A 17,938-nucleotide genomic window follows, 5' to 3' on the forward strand; every position below is an offset into this window, starting at 1 on the left:
CCTGTGTTTGGGCAGCCAGTGTCAACATCTAAGCTGCTCTGTGTGCGAACACAATTTACACTGTCATTTTTCTTTAATCTCAACAAAATCCCCTCAGTTGTTACATTCATCGCTTTATTTCCCCATCTCAGGGCTACACGCTAACAAACACACACACACATACACACTCGCAGACTTGCCAGCTTCACCATAGACTTTGGAATTCACTGTTGCTATGGCAATGGACTAGAGCACGCTCTCTCGCATCGCTTGTTCTTTTTTTTGCTTTCTCTCTCTCTTTGTGGAGGCAAACCAGCTTCTCTTATTTACAAAGAGGCTTGCTTTTGCTGTTGGCTACAGGTTACAGGTTTTGGATATTTGCTTTTTTTTAACTGACAAAAAAATCATTTTAGATTGAAAAAGGCTTGCATTCACAGGAAATGCTTTTGCACAGAAGCATCCCCTAGTTTTCATACTCATTTCTCATCTGTTAGTCAAATTTACCGCCCACCTCATCTCGTCTTCTTCTTTCAGTGTTTGCTTTCTTCACTTTATATTCTCCGTCCTTTGATTCTGTTCATCTCTCTCTCTCTTTTGTCTTTTCTGGCAGTCTCTCTCGTTTGCTCCCTCCTCACCCCACCTTCCCAACGCCACCTCCTTCTTGCCTCTCTCAGTTGCAGAAGATGACTGCCATGGCAATTCAATAAGAGGAGCGGACAGCGAGTGAAGCACCCACCACTTGCTAAGAACAAGCGAAGGAGTGGCCAAAATTAAAAAAGAAAAAGAAAAAGAGAGAAAACAAAAAAAAAAAAAAGAGACCGCAAAGAAGTAGGAAGGGCTCAGATTTGAAAAAGTGGCAGTGAAAAGAGAGAAGGAGGAAGGGGAGAGAAAGCAAAGGATAAACGGTGGATGGAGGCGGTTCGGACCGGGGTTACGAAGCTCTCTTCACTGACGAAGAAGAAGAAGAACAGCAGCAGCAACAGCAGCAGGGGGGACAGGAGATGGAGACGAAAGGAAGAAGCATGCCCCCAGGTAATACACTTGCATACGCATGTGCTTTTGCATACAACCTGCATGCATCTGGATTTGTGTAGGTACACATATAACTCATGCATCTGTATTTAAACAGATAAATAGACGCACATGACTTACTGCCATTCAGGAAACGACCCACATATCCACATTCACACCGGCTCTCACCTTAAGGTGCAGATGTGTCGAGAGGTCTGGGTTCAGCTTTGGTACATATAGCTATGATCTGGTATAAAAAGCTGAGGATTTGATCATGTTTGGGTCAGAAATGGCTCAAATGACGGATATCGGTTAGGTAATACAGTTTAATACAGAGAGCAATTACAGTTACATAAGTGATTGTTCTTTTAGTTGAATTCTTATCTGAGTTGTCTTTAGATGCATGTTCTCAACCTGTCACAGCTTTGGTTGGTTAAATCCCTTAAATTACTTCTGATTTGACCCAGTCAGAATCAAGTGCAGTTAGGAAGGATACATAGCTCTGCTGTGATCTCTTGTAGCTTACAGTTAATTGTAGACATTTAATTTTTCCACATGAAAAAAACAGTTTTACTACAGCATCATACAATATCAAACACCTTAAAAATATGTATTTAAAATATTTTGTTTAGATTTTATTCCTTTGGTAGTCTGTTCTTACTCCTACATATTTGAATTAGACAAATTAGAACATATATCCACCATTTACGAAACCTGCATTTCAAAACAGTTACTTTTTAGTTAGGTGAGATGTAATATCAGTTTTAAAGAAGTCTGAAATAACCAGTTTAAATGTGAATAGACATATGGGAAGCCTGTTCCTGCCACATTTACTTGTCAGGGCCAACATGGCAGCAGGTTGGTCAAAGAAAGAAAAAAACAAAACAAGTTTTCTGTGTTTAAAGCAATAATACAGAAGTTATTTAGTGTGTAGAAGCATGATGGATGAATGGATGGATGAATGGATGGATGGATGGACTTTTAAAATGCAAATAAAAGCTCTTGATTTCAAGATGAAAATGTTAAGTGTTTAGACGAACAAACAACTACTAATGAACAATTCATTGAACTTCTTCAGCTTAATTCTCTCTTTATTTTGCTGCAGTAGTAAACCCCAGTGCTCTGAAATATTATCTTGTCATTCTTAATGTATCTTAAGTAGTCTAACCTAAAGGTTGCATATTTATTTTCTGCATTTTATTTCCTAAGTTTTTGAAAACTTAAATCTAGGACAGAAATTATTTGGGTTTTTTATAAGCATGAATGAATAATTGAATGGAAGCTAATGTGTCTAGGAGGTGAAACACAGCCTTTTCCCATCACTTTTGACTTCCTGCACAATAGTTAGAATGAATACATCTACGTTTCCCTTTCCTCTCCCTCTGCCTGTTGACTTTTAAAGTCAAGAGTACTGTACTTTTCCCTTTTTCTCTCTGATTTATCATCATTTTCTGACTGATTTGTTATTGGATTTTTTCTTGTGACCTCTCGGCTAGACCTCCAACCAAGATTTTCAAGAGATTTTAAATAAGTCTTTCTTTCTTCTACACATTTTGCAATATTGAAAGAAAAAAAAGTCATAACATCAGTCTCTGTGAAGATACTCATTTTAAAATAATAGATGCACACATCACACTTTTACAAGACCTTCACTCATTCAAAAAAAAAACATCTTCAAGTGAATTGTTGAACATATAAAACCTTTTCCATACAATAAAGGAAAATAAAAAACTGTATATGCATTTTTAACAGTTTTGGATTTTATTTCAGCACAGAATAAAAGAGATGCTGTAAATATGAACCATGGTAATAGTAATTATGTACTTGACACTTAGCAAAACAAATTGCATCAGAGAACATTGTGAGTTTCATTATTTTACACACCAGCACCTTAGGAGATTTTTCAGCTTTGTTGCCTTTAATGAACAGGACCAAAAATCTGAATTTTCAGGATTTGACCTGGTAGGCTCTGGGCAGAATCAATTACTGTATAATGGACCAATGTTGATCAATGACTGATTGACTGGAACTTTGCTCTTCATAACTATAATTTAACTCGTAAACAGCATTCTTGAAAATATAAGTGATTCATGAAAAGGTTCAAGCCAAGACATAATTACTCATCTACACACTTAATATATCTGTTATAAAATCTATTTCAACACTCCATGTAATAAATTACAATTAACTACTAACATGTGTAATTGTCCAGCATCCGTATTTGCAATTTTCACATCTTGCTCCAGCAAAATGTTCACATTTTGTTTCCAGCTGGCTGCACGCTGCCAACGTTTCTTCCCAGCTTTGGGCTATATATGCTGTGTTTTGATTAAAAACTACTCAAGTGTGCTAACATAGAATGTAGCAAAGGAGTCAATGCCATCAGCAGGTCCCACCAGTCACCTACAGTGGGCCCATCAGGGACAGTATGAATCAAAAGTTAACAGTTTAATTTACAAATAGAGGCAAACAACTGACAGGTAATGGCCATTTTTGTAAGGCTTTTTTAAGGTTTCCCATCCTTTCTGAAGAAAAATAAAATACAAGCTTTTGATGGATTAAAGTAAAAGTAATTTGCTCATTCCTCCAATCTTGATGTATTTTTGACAAGGGCAGTTAAAACCTGTAAATGTAATGCTGAGTAAATTAATGACAACATCGAATCTAAAGCATCATAAGAGAAAAGATCAGAATAGACAATGGAGTGGGTTGTTAAAAGTATTTGTAAGATAGACAAGCCTATTCTGGTTCTAACTAAAGGTCAATAGTTACCTAATGTTCTTCTAAACAACTTATTCTCCTCCACTTGATGTTTTATCAGCAGGTGGTTTTTATTAACATTCAGCACTGAGTATTTAGCTCAAGATGGGTGAGAGAAAAATAACTGAATGTAAATAAATAGAAATTGTCATCTATGTATTGCATTTTTGGGACTCAAACTAAACAATGAAAAACACCTCCTGACCCGTTTTTTTTTTTTTTTTTTTATATTAGACGTTAATTTCCTTCCACGCCCTGCGATGGTTTGGTGGGAACGAGGCATCCAGGTGCTGTTGACCACCATGGGGGCCTTTGCGGCATTTGCTCTCATGACAGTGGCCATCGGTACAGATTACTGGCTGTATGCCCGCGCATTCATCTGCAACAGCACAGCCAACTCCTCCCAGGAGGATTCCTCCAGCAACAAGGACAAGAAAGACCCCGGGGCTCTCACCCACTCTGGCCTCTGGAGGATTTGCTGCCTTGAAGGTACAGCTGGTTTCAGTGTTTAAGACCCTAACATAACTGTCTGGTGTGATAAGTATGTATTCTTATGAATTTAGTCGCTGGGTGGGAAGGATGAGGGACTTTTTGAGATGAGTGTGCACGTCAGAGGAATCAGACATGACATAAATAGGTGTACAATCACAGACACATACTACAAACAGTACCCATGTGATATATAGTCTCCCTGACATTTGGTCGTCTACTACTGATATTTTAGTTATGATAAAGGATTCGTCAAATTGTGATCATTTTGTTGCTGCCACTTTTCATGGCTGGAGAAAAATCAGAGCTGTGATCAATTTAAAAAGAACACAAAAATAGGACTGGTAGCAATATGCCAGCCCACCATGCATTGACTGTTTAATGTCACCACATTTTTCATAGCACAAAATTAGATCTTGCTTGCAGAAGCACTCAGGCCTTAAAGTTGTAGCCTCCATGCTTTTTGACATCATGATGGCCAAGTGCTGCTTAATTTTTTATTTTTTTTTTTGTATCTCAAGGTTGGAGGAATTTTTTTTTTGATTTTTAAAAATCTTTAAATTCACTAAATATTTCTAGAGGAACTGTTTCCTGACATAGCAAGAACATATTGATAGATTGATAATTAATGTCCTTGTCTTCATGGCCTTTGCTCACTCTGTTGGCTTTGGACCCTAAAAAGTAGTAATTTTGAGAAAATACTGCTAAAGCTCACAGCCAAAAACCCAATCCCTCTAATGTGTTTAACAGAACAAAGAGTGGATGGTAGGGATGTTTGCATAAATTAGGAACTATTGCTATGTATCCTCTGTTTTAACATTGTAAGCCTTCCTTACGCTGTCCTTGGTGCTGAAGAAGCAAACTGCTTCAAACTGAATTGGGTTCTGCTTCTTCATCTATTGAGTCATAATCTGCCAATAAAAGTAATAAGAGTTTAAATTCATTCGGTGCTTGTCTTGCCAAATTTGACAAAACATTTTTCAAATGGGAATGGAGTGACTCTTGACAGGCCAGATGGATGAAAGTGTTGTAACTGAAGAGGAAGTAGTTGGGAGATTTTGGGCAGAAGGTGGACTCAAAATAATCAGAATCTTATAAATAGACAACTTTGATTAGGCAGAACAATGCTGCATTGAATAAACTGTGTAGCTTCTCAGAAAAAGACTTATATAATGAAAGAAAAATTATATAGTTGCCTTCTCACCTGACATAAATCATTGTGGTCCCTCCTTAAACAGTAGAAGCAAAGAAACTGACAGACTCTATAAATTGAATCCTTCTATTGCTGAAAATATGGATAGTTATATTAGTGGCTGGTTTTATTTTTATGTCAGAAAAGTTTATTTGTATATTTTGAGTTGTTTGTTCATTATTTTTCTTTTAAAATATTCAAATTAACAAGTGAGATGAAAATATTTCCCTTTTTCTTCCAGATGCAGAATAATTTTGGACACTGTTGATTGTCCAATAATTGTGTTCATATAGCTGTTCTCCCACAAAAAGCAAAAACATCACTTCTGCTTACGTAAATGTGCAACCACAAGGCTTATTGATATCTTTGATTGATTATAGGCATTTATGAGTAGATATTTTATAACAAAATTAATCCTCAAAAATACAGTTTTGTACAATATGTACTTCCGTATCCTTCATCATTGCCTCTTCCTCATCCTCCCCTCTGTATTGTGCTCAGGCTTGAAGAGAGGTGTGTGTTCCCAGATCAATCATTTTCCCGACGACGCAGACTATGACCAAGATGCTGCAGAGTATCTACTTCGTGAGTAACGCTTACAAAATGCATCACAAATTCACACCAAAAAATGCATTGAGACATAAATAACAGTCCAGTGGCATACCCACACACAGCACAGCGAACAACACGTATACTTGCACACAAACATAAATGTTTCAATTGCGCAACGATACAAAAAGGACCAGAATGGGGGTGGTGGGCGGACACCAATGCACGGATGTCAGATTCAAGCAAAGTGTTGCTGAAGGTGTGTGTGTCTGCAGGGTTTATGGATGCACAGGTGCATGGGGCTTTGAGTCTGGGGGTGTACACAAGGCTGTGGTTTTCACAGATGGATTGAAAGAACAGTCTTCACTGATAGATTATTTTTAACCAGGATTTATTGTGTTTCAACATTTATTTCTCTATTGTAAATGCAGATCCTTTTTACACCACCATTTACCTTTTACTTTGCAAGACATCCATTCCATTTATGTCACATAAAAAATTATATTTCTGGGCAGGAAGCTGGGAGGCTAGTGTGTTTTAGTTTACTAAACTGAATAAACTATTATGTCATGTGCACCTGTTTCATTATTATTGTATGAGTTCCTTGAACTTTTCTTTATATGCTGAAGTGAACATCTGCGACATTTGGCCCAAACTAACTTTATCTAGACCTGGTCAAGACACTTAACCTTAATTTCCCCTCTAAACTGGGTGTCATTCGTGAACATTGTGTGACTGTCAGTTAATTTTAAAAAATATATGTAAGATTTATGCTAGAGTATGCTAGTTAAGTCCATTTATAGTTTTATCACAAGTAACATAAGTTTAAAATGAGAAATTCTGCTTTATTTCAGGATTATACCTGAAATGGAACAATTTAGCATTTTAATCTTCTCTAACATCTCCGGATAATTAACATTTTAAATGATGGGATAATGTAATGCTCAGTTTCCAAAGCTGTTCAACAGACTGAGATCTGGATTTTGAGGTTTTTGGTTGTTTGTTTGGCAGTAAAGGAAAAACTCTGTTAATGTTTCAAGTTTCAAAGGGAGAACTTTTCCACAACACTAGAATTATGTTTTATGATTAAAAAAATGTAGTGCTGAACCTTTGGGAGAAAAAGTAGCAACAATTGTGAATCCTGGCAAATACTGTCTGAAACAATGATGTTTCCATTGCCATCTGCAGGTGTGGTTAGAGCTTCCAGTATCTTTCCAATCCTCAGTGCCATATTGCTCTTGTTGGGCGCAGTGTGTGTTGCTTCCAGCGGCTTCTACAAGAGCAAAAGGAACATTATTCTTGGAGGAGGAATTCTTTTTGTAGCAGCAGGTAAGACTGGAGCTTTACTGCAGGTATTTTTGTATTGTGAGACATTAGTGAGATCTATAAATTTATAAACAAAATCCCTACTGACATTCTTACTACTCCTGGCTTTTTCCAACGTAAAATGTTGCCCAGTGTGTCAACTTTCGAAGTCACATAAAGCTGAGGTTGATTTATGTGACAGGAGCACATAATTTTTTTTGTCTATCTCTCTAGGGCTTAGCAACATCATTGGTGTGATAGTATACATCTCTGCAGCTCTCAGCGACATTTCTCCAAAGAAAGATGAGGATAAGAAGTGGCACTACTCTTATGGTTGGTCATTTTACTTTGGCGGTCTGTCCTTCATCCTGGCTGAGATGGTTGGAGTCCTGGCTGTCAACATCTACATTGAGAAGAACAAGGAGCTGCGCTGTCGCTCTCGCACTGACCTCTTCAAGAGCACCACACATGCCATGCTGCGTCTGCCCAGCTACCGCTTCAGGCGGCGCTCCCGCTCCAGCTCCCGCTCCACCGACCCGCCTCGTTCACAGGAGACCTCCCCCGTTGGAGCTTCCAAGACCTTCACTCTTCCTCCATCTGCTCCTCCTTTCTCCGTCGCCACTCTGCCCAACCCACACCACAGCAGCAGTGGCGGGAGTGGTGGAGGTGGTGGTGGTGACATCTCCATGTACACCCTGTCAAGGGACTCCAAGCTGGGGAGCCTGGGAGGAGGCGCACCACCTCTCTACGGCACTGTGGACCGGGCCACGCTTTATCAGCTTCACAATTACTTCCCAAAAGATTCCAGTGGCAGCAGTGGAGGCGCCGGAGGAGGGGCGGTGATAAGCAGTGGTACGCTCCCATCTCACTCCAAGTCCAACTTGGCGGCTGCAGCTGCTGCTGCTAATGCTGCCCCACTGAATACCTCCACCGCAGCTGCTGTGCCGGCCCCGTCAGCCCCAATCTCAACAGCTACAATGGAGCGAGACAGGGGCAACGTTGGAACCCTGGACCGGCTGACAGCCAAAAGGGACAGGGATAGCAACTCCGATACACTTAACAGGAAAACAACACCTGTTTAAAGGGGAACCTCACAGAGAAGGGCTAGAAGGGCCTCAAAAAGTATAAAAAGTTAGGGCTTAAATTGGGTGGGCAACATTTCAACAGTAAGGGTTTTTGTCCTTGAGTCTGGGAGTATCTAGCTACCATAGATACAATATCATAAACAGTCATAAAACACCTAATACTCTGTGGACATTGATGATAACTGTCTGCCTTAAAACCATCAAAACATTCAAGTCAGTGTTTTTTTCTGTTTACTTTTGTTTTCTCTTTTACTAAACCAATTGTTCAAATCTGACAAAATAAACCCAGGGACAGAATGGAATAGTTCATACCTCTAATTGCCCTGCAATGAATCTGTAGAGTTTTCTCATGTAATGTCCCATCTGGCTTTTACTATGTCCACAAGAGTCCAAACACACTCAAAGAAGACCAATGATAAGACGTGCCAAGATGATACAAGCCATAGTTTTGTCACATGTCTGTTAAAAGGAACAGAATGTCACAAATTATTGCCAAGTAAGAGCTTTTCAGGGACCAATTCTAGATCCTAAGTACCTGCTTGACCTCTGGTCCACAGAGTAACACCTCACTCACATCTGGTCTAATGTTAATGTCACACAAGGGAGCAGTGTGACTCACTACAAGACCATTTATTTTTAATGACATGTTAGAGAAATAAATGCGTCCAGGACAGACTTCAAGCTTCACTTTGAATAATACTGTACACTCTATCACAGTGCATCTGCCTTCCTAAAGCTTTTATACCCTTTGAGCTTTTTCACAATTTCTTGGTTTATAGTCACAAACTTTAATGCATTTTATTGGCATTATATGTGCAGCTAACACAAAGTAATATATAAATATGAGGTGAAGTCAAATTATGCATCTGTGGGGGAATTCCCCCATATGCATGTTTTTAAAGAGTGTTACACCGATTAAAATCTAAGAATTATTCTTACGCTACAAAATGAAATCCAGCAATATTAACTTCCTTCAGAATTCACCTACTTACTGAATAATTTGTGAAACTTAATGTCACTGTCAATACACCTTTTCTAAGCAGGCTTCATGCACGTATAGGGAGATATTGCTGAGCAACTGCTATTAGCACCCCCAATTTCAACACCAGACAGGTCAGGAATCATGTTGAGCATTTCAGTTCCCTTTTCAATCCATGATCTGAAATAGAAACAGAACAGCTGCAAAGTTGTCACGACATGGAAAAAGCAGCCATGACCCATTGTAACTCTGGAATAATACAAAGTCGACTTTTATTGAAAAGGTGCAAGAAAAAAGTTTAAATCAAAGCTTTTATAGGACATGTTTTTGGCAAGTTTGAAGGAAGGCTGTGGTTAAGTAAGACCAAAAATGACTTAAATCCAAAACACAATAGCTACAGATCAATACTTCACACCATCCTTTGCCCACATAAACATTGTGGTATCAGGATCATGCTATGGGAATTATTTTCAATACCAAATCCAGCCATACTTTTCAGATTTGTGTTTGAAAACCCAAATTAAACCATTTTAATGTCAGAATCATGCATGGCCATGTATTTATCAATTAATCAAAATCTGCGTAAAATACATTAGAGTTTGTGACTGGATGTGACAAAATGCAAAACAAGTTCAAGAAGTATGAGGACTCCTGACAACCAACTTAACCTAATACTCATTTATTTGTTGTTTAAACAAGACTGTTAAAAGTGCATTTATGCCCAAACTGAGACTGAACTTAGATTACTGTTTTTTCCCTTTCTTTCTAATATTTCATCTTTTCTTGTAAAACATCAAGATATCCAAGATATTGTATAGGTAAAGTTAGGGATGGGATCAGCTGTAGCAAAGTATATTTTTTGTAATGTTCAGCTAAGTTTCTCAGTTAGGGAATGATCATAATTGCAGCTATAAGTGCCATGAAAATTAAGTGCAGATCACGAGTGAGCAGCTGCACTTTTGACTCTGCTCATAAATTATGGTCACAGTGTGTCATCAGGAAGCCTCAATGTCAAAGGAAGTTTTATTTTCAAAGAGAGAATGTTGTGAACATTATATGATATTTAATTTGTTTAAATATTTTAGGGCATTTTATGACTGCTTATGACAATAATTAGATACTGGAGGCTCAAAGGCAGCATCTGTTGAATGTTCTTGCTAAGGGCTGAAAAAGCAAGCAACAGGTTGGGGTTGGGATCAATTTACACTCAGGGGGTGAAATTTTATTTAGAGTCAAAGGTTAAAAATTACAGTCATCTGTTGCTCTGTAGAAAATATGACTTATTCAAACTATCTGTGTAACAATAGTATCTAGCACATCATTAAATAAAAGAATTGCAAGAAGTTAGTCACATTTCAGGTGAAACACTTTCTACAGGGTATTTTTTTAAGATGGTAAACTAAATAGTTAAAATCTGAAAAATACATTTCTGATTTGATTTTCCAGGCATTCAGCACTAGACTCTTAGATTGCTGTAAGCTCCAGACTGATGTAGAAAAATCTGAATGCAGTTTTGACTGAACAAATTAGCCTAACCTTTGCTATTAAGAAGGAAGAGAAAAAGAGCCTCTACTCCAATTCCTCTTCCCTTTGTATTTCTATAGCTATAACTATATACTATTTAACAAAATAGAATAATAAATGTATTTTAAAATAGGAGAAAAAAATTCACATACACAAAAACACACAAAGTCTGTAAATGGTAAACTTTGAGTTTTGACATCATTAATGGACATGAGGAGTGATGACCATCTCTAGGTTACAGGAGATTGTAACTCTTTGAGTGTTGCTATCATGTTCTTGGTGTTTTTATGATCATACTTGTTGTTGCAGGGTATTTATACATTGAAATGACATTGTTTTTATTTTATTTTCACAATCATCTTAGTTTCTTTTCTCCTGCTGTTGTAATCAAAAGCGTAGTGTCACATCAAAACTGGTGCATAAAAAGAGGAAGGTTAGTGAGTCTACATATTCTGGTTTTATTAAATATCTTTACTGTTGTCTTTGCATTTGTTTGTGCTGGGAGAGGTAAATGAGCATTTATGCTCCACATCTGCAGTGTTCTGCTATGACCTAATGCGCTCGGACTGGAAACTGCCCAGTTACAGCCTCTATTGCTGACTGGTTAACAGCTAACCTGGATCAACTCGGGGTTACGTGCTGTGCTCAAGAGCACATTTATATCTTGTTTTAGAAAAGTGTGTACTTATTTTTTTTTTTTTAAAAAAACATCTTTTGCTCAAATAAATCCATGATAATAAATGGGCAAATTTTAGTGCACTTTTTTTCAAAACTATTATGCTTTTTTAACACATTTATTATTTTACTGAAAGTATAACACTTTGTTTTACTTCTATGTTTTATGCTATGGGTTTGACTTTTTAAAATTTTATTGGATTATTTTTATCAAATATTAGGATTGGTTTTGTTCTCTATTTATAATTTGTCTTCACTTTTTCCTGTTAAATGTCTATTTTATCTTACATTGGTTCCTATCTGTTTTTTTTTTCTTTTCTGTCTTTCTTCCACTTTTCTGTCATCATTTCCTTTGTAGGAAATTCATAGATGTTTTACTTTTGAAACATAACCAACGTAGCCTAAAATCTGTGTTTTTTATTGTTCTAACTAGTGTATACCTGTAGGTGATAGAATTTATATCAATATATTTATTTTGCTGGTGGTATGGATCAATATTCTTAATGTTATATTGTTTCAGAGTTCCAACTCTTTTATCTTGGGACTAAAAAGGTGACAATGGTCCCTGCAACAGATAGTTGGTAATCTTAGTGCTGGCAAAGTGAGCTGCCTGTGGTCTGTGTTGGTAATGCTAAATGTGTTCACACAGTAAACATTAAGTACAACAAGCTACATCTGTTATTTCTAAGGCACAAATTTGTGTAAATACTGAAATGTAGGCATGGGCTGGTAAACGTATCACTGTTTCTTGGTACAGTGGAATTTGCACAAAAACAAAGTTGAAACAAATTTGTATAAGATGATCCAATATCTTCTATGTAAAGCAGATAAGCACCAGTTATCACTGTTCCTGCCACAATAATACTGTGTGTGGTGCTCCTATAGTTTTGGTTTTTCCTCTGTTGTCAGAAAGGAAAAAAATATGGGTGTCTTCTTTCAACCAAGAAGACATCCAGCAGCAGTTGATTGACAGCAACAGGTATTGCTTTTTGATGCACACAAGAGAAATTGTTTGTCATTCTGGCACTTTCTCTGGCAGATTTCAAACTATAGAAACTAATTAAATGTTTTTGAAACTAGCATTTTAAACTTTGGTATTCCTTGATAACTGGTACCCACCCCGTGCCTACTGACATGTGTCCTAAGCTTACATATGTTTTGTGAAGTGTTTGTAATAACTTTGTCTGCTAGACATTTTTTTCTTTTGTTTTAAGGTTATGTACCAATGTTAAAGCCATTCTGAGGCCAATGTGAAAACCAGGTTCCTTTTCCAGCACTTTGGCTACTGACACAAGCTCAACTTGAAACTCTTCAGAGAGAAAACTGAGATGGATTCAAGAAAGGAACACTAATGATAAAGGGAAGCAATACAATATACAAATTATCTCTGGAAAAGACAAAAAAAAAAATACAAGTATATACAAAATATAAATATATAGATATATTCAATAAAGTTCTCTATGTATAATTTCTTATGTGTGGTGGATTATTTACAGTAAATAGTTATAGTAATGTTCAGCTGTCCAGGTTGAAAAATAAACAGGAAAGCATGGAAACAAATAAGATGCTTAGATGATAACCCCTCTGTTTATCTGTGAGAGCCTAATTCAAGCTAAATAAATATTTTAATCTCTACAATGTATCTGCAGACATGAACACTGGACACAGGTGTGTGATTAGCTGAATAGCAATAGATTTGATGTTAATTGGCTGGTTTCCATTATCATCTTTCTCTTTGTGCAGTAGGAACAAGCACAACGTATTATGGTTGTTGTTTTGCTTTATTAAACTCCCATTACTAACCCCAATATGCAACAGCTAAGCACTGATTCAACACATTTTTATTTTTCTAACTTGCATCTGACTACCACAAACAGCAATACTTGGCACTGGGGATCTAATTACATCTAGTCTTTTATGGAGCTTTTTGTTGTGTACAGTAATGTGTAATAATACTGTAGAACTAAAAACATTGCCAACTTTATGTTTATTCATTTTGCATTTGCAAATTCTAATATAGTATGAGAAGGTGCACCTCTTCAGACCATTTCAACAAACTTCTTCAACCAAAGAGTTATTTCAGTGCTTTTATCAAACTAATAGGAGAAAACCACCCAGAATGAATGGTTCAATTTGGATGTGATTTGGTTCACATGCAGATCAGTGATGGATGATTCAATCTGCCAAGAACTGGAAAGTTTAGAACCATTGGTGGTGATATGTCATGACTCAACCATCAGTCATCAATGATTATAGACATGTTGCCCTTTACATCATGAAGTTTCTGCAGAAACTCCTGCTTGCCCAAAGTAAATAAACAAGCAAATATCAAGATCCCATGCAGGTTGCTTATCTCTGTGGATATGAAGTTGAAGAAACAATACACCTGCTTCTAGAAATTCGTCATCACAAAGCAGGCAGCACTGCGAAGAGAATGTTCTTGGATATCTCCAGTGGATTTAACCCAATTCAGTCTGATTTGCGTAGTCAGAAACCCCAGAAGACACAAGTGGAGGCCTCAACAATTGCCTGCATCAAAGATTGCCTGACAGACAGACCACAGATTTAGAAGCGTAAGGATTGTGCGTCAAACTAGGTGGTCAACAGCAAAGGAGCACCACAGGGTGCTATGCTTTCACAATTTCTTTTAATTTCGTATGTATGAGACTACTTGCACAAGACATCACCTGGAGAAGGTTGGGTAGCTCAGTGTGTTGGCCTGGAGTTTAAGGGTGGAAGAGGCATCTGGACAATATAAAAAATTATTTTTTTATGAATGTGATTTTAAGAGCATAAAATGTGTGTTTCCTAGAGTCTATTTCCCAATTTTTGGGGGGCTGGATAAGAGCTTCCATTCTGTAGTCTGTTTCCCAAATTAAACAAAGCCCAATGCATGCTAAAGACTTAGTCTGCATACACTTAAGCTCTCCCATGTGGCATCTCGCAACAATGTTGTCATGCATACAGTAAGAGTCAATTTTAGATATAGCCTTGTGTCAGCCTATATGAGTAAACTGGAGTCTGCCACCTGAGACGACACTTCACATTTTAATTTCCTCACGTCATTCTGTTTGAGGCCTGCAGTCTGCATGTCTTGCCTTTTTATAGGTCTGTGGTGGTGAGGAGCTCATGCCTGCAGTTATTGATAACAGCTTTTGGCCCATGCAGACATTGGGGCTGACAGGAATTGAGTTTGTCCCTGAACATTTCATGTCTGTTTTACATTTGACCTCAAATTCGTCTTTACTTGCAATGAGTTAGATCTAGAGATTTGTCTCGTGAGGTTTGCATTCTACACTGGAACGTTACTCACAAAATTACATGGAGATAAATGTGGCTTAGTGGAAGGAATGTAAAGCATAGTCGTCTTGCAATCCAGTTGTGAGTTTGATACCTGCATGCTCCTGTAACATGTTGAGATTCCTCTGGCCAACCTCTTGATCTGAAATTAATTACTGAACTCTGTATTAGTGTGCAAAGTTATAACTGTAATTGGGTGAATGCTGTTTTAGTGTCAAGGTATAATTACGACTGGAAAAGTGCTGAAAAGAATTCACTCCATCTACCATTTCTAATGTGATTTTTAACAGTATAGTTTGGGACTTTTAAAGTAAGGTTCTGTCAAAACGTCAGCAGAAAACTTTTCTATCCCAATTTAGTTTCCTATCATTACATTTTCATTGAGTCCTTAATAAATTAAATAAAATAGAAGCCAGTAATATTCAATGAATAAAGGAGGTGGAGCTTTATAACTTTCATAAAACACATGCTGACAATAGAATATGTAAAGCATTCAAACAAACTTGCTGGTAAGCAAGTAAGAAAACAATAAAGTGAAATTAAAAAAAAGTTTTCAGTGTCTCCTTTCTCAACCTTGATCATAAAGACTTTGCTTAGTTATTACTTATTTATGATGTCTGAGTTTTACTTGCAGTCGCATTATTTTTTTCTTCAGTGTTCACTCCCGAAGTAATGGGAAGAATTTTTATAATTGTCTCAAAGTATTGCAGCTTAAATCTAAATCTTGTGTAACCTTGACAATAATAAATTTACAATGAAAACCAAGCGAAGCACAGACTGAAAGCTAACCCCCACAACTCACTTGGTCAATTCTTTAAGTTTATTTGATAGGGACAGACACACATCGACACAGACAAACTGAACAGAACAGTCCCAGGTTTGCGTCATAGTGCTTATAGCAACAGCTAATTTGCAGCACTTATTTCTAGATAGGCTTTTAAACAATACGTCTTAAAACTAATAATAATGAAATGGTCATTTAAAATAGCACAACATAACGTTGACAACATCTACACGATCGTGCATATAAAACAGTGTGAGATTTAAAAGTGAGACATGGTGTAGGCAGTGTAAGTGTAAAGACCCCTAAGTCTTTACACTTCCCAACAGGAATGCTGATTATGTTTATTTTACTATTAACATTGGCATTGTTTCAGTTTTTCCAGTGTGTGATTGTAAAATATTAGGTGCCAATATGCAAAGCATCATTAAACATGTTGTGCTTCAGAGTTTGGTTGTCTTTTTTGTAATTAACAAGTTAACAGTGTCTTGTTATTCCAGAGGAACATGTGCCAGAAAGAAAACTGCGCTGCTAGGGGTGGGGGAGTATGAGAAAGAGCAGGACCTATGATAGACTGCTGACTCCAATACGCTTACATTTTTTCTGCAATGGATATAGGCTCAGTTAAGTTTATGACTTCTTCTTTTATCCTGAAGGTGCATAATCTGATTCTTTGTAGGGTAGTAAAGCAGATCTGGTGACGATTGAACTGCACGATATGAGGAATTCTGCATTGCGTTCAGGCTTGCATTTTTATATCTGTTCCTCGTGAGCCATGTAAGCTGATAAAATGGTATGGAAGCAAAAGCACGAGGGCAAAGTGAACGTGTTTCAGCAAGTAAATTTGAGTATGTTTGTAGGCTCAGCTTTTCTCCAGTTTTGTGTTTCTCTTGTTACGTCAGTCCTATTAGCTATGGTCTATATTTAGCAGGAGTCCTTAGCCAAACAGCGTGGGAGAGAGTTCTGAGAGATGTGAGCCTGGAAAGAGGTCAACATGGTGACAAAGATGAGCTGTGAGCTGTAAAAGAAGAGCCAAATGATCAACAAGTGATCAACAAAACACCAATCTGAGCCAAACTCAAATCGATATGTTTCATTCTGTTTTTAGTTTTGTTTAACTGGTTTTATCAGTATTCTTATTGGTTTTATCTGCTTTTAAACTGTACTATTTTCTTGGCTATTGTTTTTATGACATCTGTTTATCACTATGTTTGAAAACTCTTTATAAATATAGTTAAGATAATAATTATTAATCCACAACTTTAGCCAGTTTTTTAAAAAAAATGTAATAATGTGCTGGATTTTTATTAATCTTATTAGAATATATTCTCTATATCTAATAATGCATACTAAGGTATATGTGGAGTTTGAATTATTAAAATATAACATTTTAATAATTTTTGGAGGAGTGGGCTCATGTATGTTACCTTTTTGCATTCATTCATGGTCCATAACTCTCACCAAAACTGTGATAATCTTCAAATACCTTTTAATTTGTTATGTGCTCCCAAACAATTCAATTGCAGCTACAAACCCTTTAAGAGCTTATATTGCATGTATAAGGTATATATAGGTATAAGTCTACATTTATAACTAAAATCTGTATTTTTATTATTTCTGTCAAAGGGTTTTGAGTGGCAACAAATATTATGCTAAATACAATTAAATAGTCCTCTGTTACATAAAATGCACAAGCAACAGATGCCTAAAACAAGACATCAAACGCACAGCATGCAGCTGTTACCGCAGTCATTTATATTATGAGGTGTAAAGTAGGATTGGTCATAAAAGCAGGGACAGAGCAGGCAGTAACTGTAAGAGGAGAACGTGTGGTGAGTGCAAAATAGGAGAGAAATGGAACTTGAGAGAAGACGATATTAATTATTCATGTCATGTTTAATAATAAAATGAACTCATTCATACTCAGTTGATTCAGATCAAAAAAGGTGCAGAGATTTTGCTCCCTCCATCCAGGCATTGAGAATTATGAATGCTAACATAAAAAATCAGAAATCAAAAAAAGCTTAATAAAAAATCATGGTAACATCTCACAACTTCCACATTTTCACCATCTAACGATGTTTTCTATGGTATTTATCCAACTCTTCATTTGAAAAATGGGTGCACTTCAGTGACGTGCGGTCAGGGGAGGCAGGTGAGGCAGTGCCTCACCAGCCATCATGGAAAGAAAGAAAATATATAATCATAAAGTAATTTAAATTGTTATATTCATCCGGTGGTTTGTATTAAAAAATATTTATTTTTCATGTAGCTTCACCAATTTCGATTTTTATTTGTTCAAAATCGCT

General features: G+C 36.9%; 1 protein-coding gene across 1 annotated transcript; it reads left to right on the top strand.

Annotated features, from left to right (window-relative positions):
• Nucleotides 1-218: 218 nt before the first annotated feature.
• LOC122843551 (voltage-dependent calcium channel gamma-4 subunit-like) lies at nt 219-13,016 on the top strand. The gene is made up of 6 exons (XM_044138367.1): nt 219-346; nt 590-1,011; nt 3,985-4,239; nt 5,933-6,016; nt 7,169-7,309; nt 7,520-13,016. The coding sequence occupies exons 2-6, from the start codon at nt 981-983 to the stop codon at nt 8,365-8,367; spliced, it is 1,359 nt and encodes a 452-aa protein (XP_043994302.1). The 5' UTR covers nt 219-346; nt 590-980; the 3' UTR covers nt 8,368-13,016.
• Nucleotides 13,017-17,938: the final 4,922 nt, after the last annotated feature.

The sequence above is a fragment of the Gambusia affinis genome, linkage group LG14, assembly GCF_019740435.1.
Source record: "Gambusia affinis linkage group LG14, SWU_Gaff_1.0, whole genome shotgun sequence".
Lineage (NCBI taxonomy): Eukaryota > Metazoa > Chordata > Actinopteri > Cyprinodontiformes > Poeciliidae > Gambusia > Gambusia affinis.

Bases quoted from the DNA above. Each gene is read 5' to 3' on its own strand.
- LOC122843551 (XM_044138367.1), top strand. From the start codon at position 981: ATGGAGACGAAAGGAAGAAGCATGCCCCCAG. The intron at 1,012-3,984 runs GTAATACACTTG...TTTTTATATTAG, and splicing joins AGGAAGAAGCATGCCCCCAG to ACGTTAATTTCCTTCCACGC. The intron at 4,240-5,932 runs GTACAGCTGGTT...TATTGTGCTCAG, and splicing joins GAGGATTTGCTGCCTTGAAG to GCTTGAAGAGAGGTGTGTGT.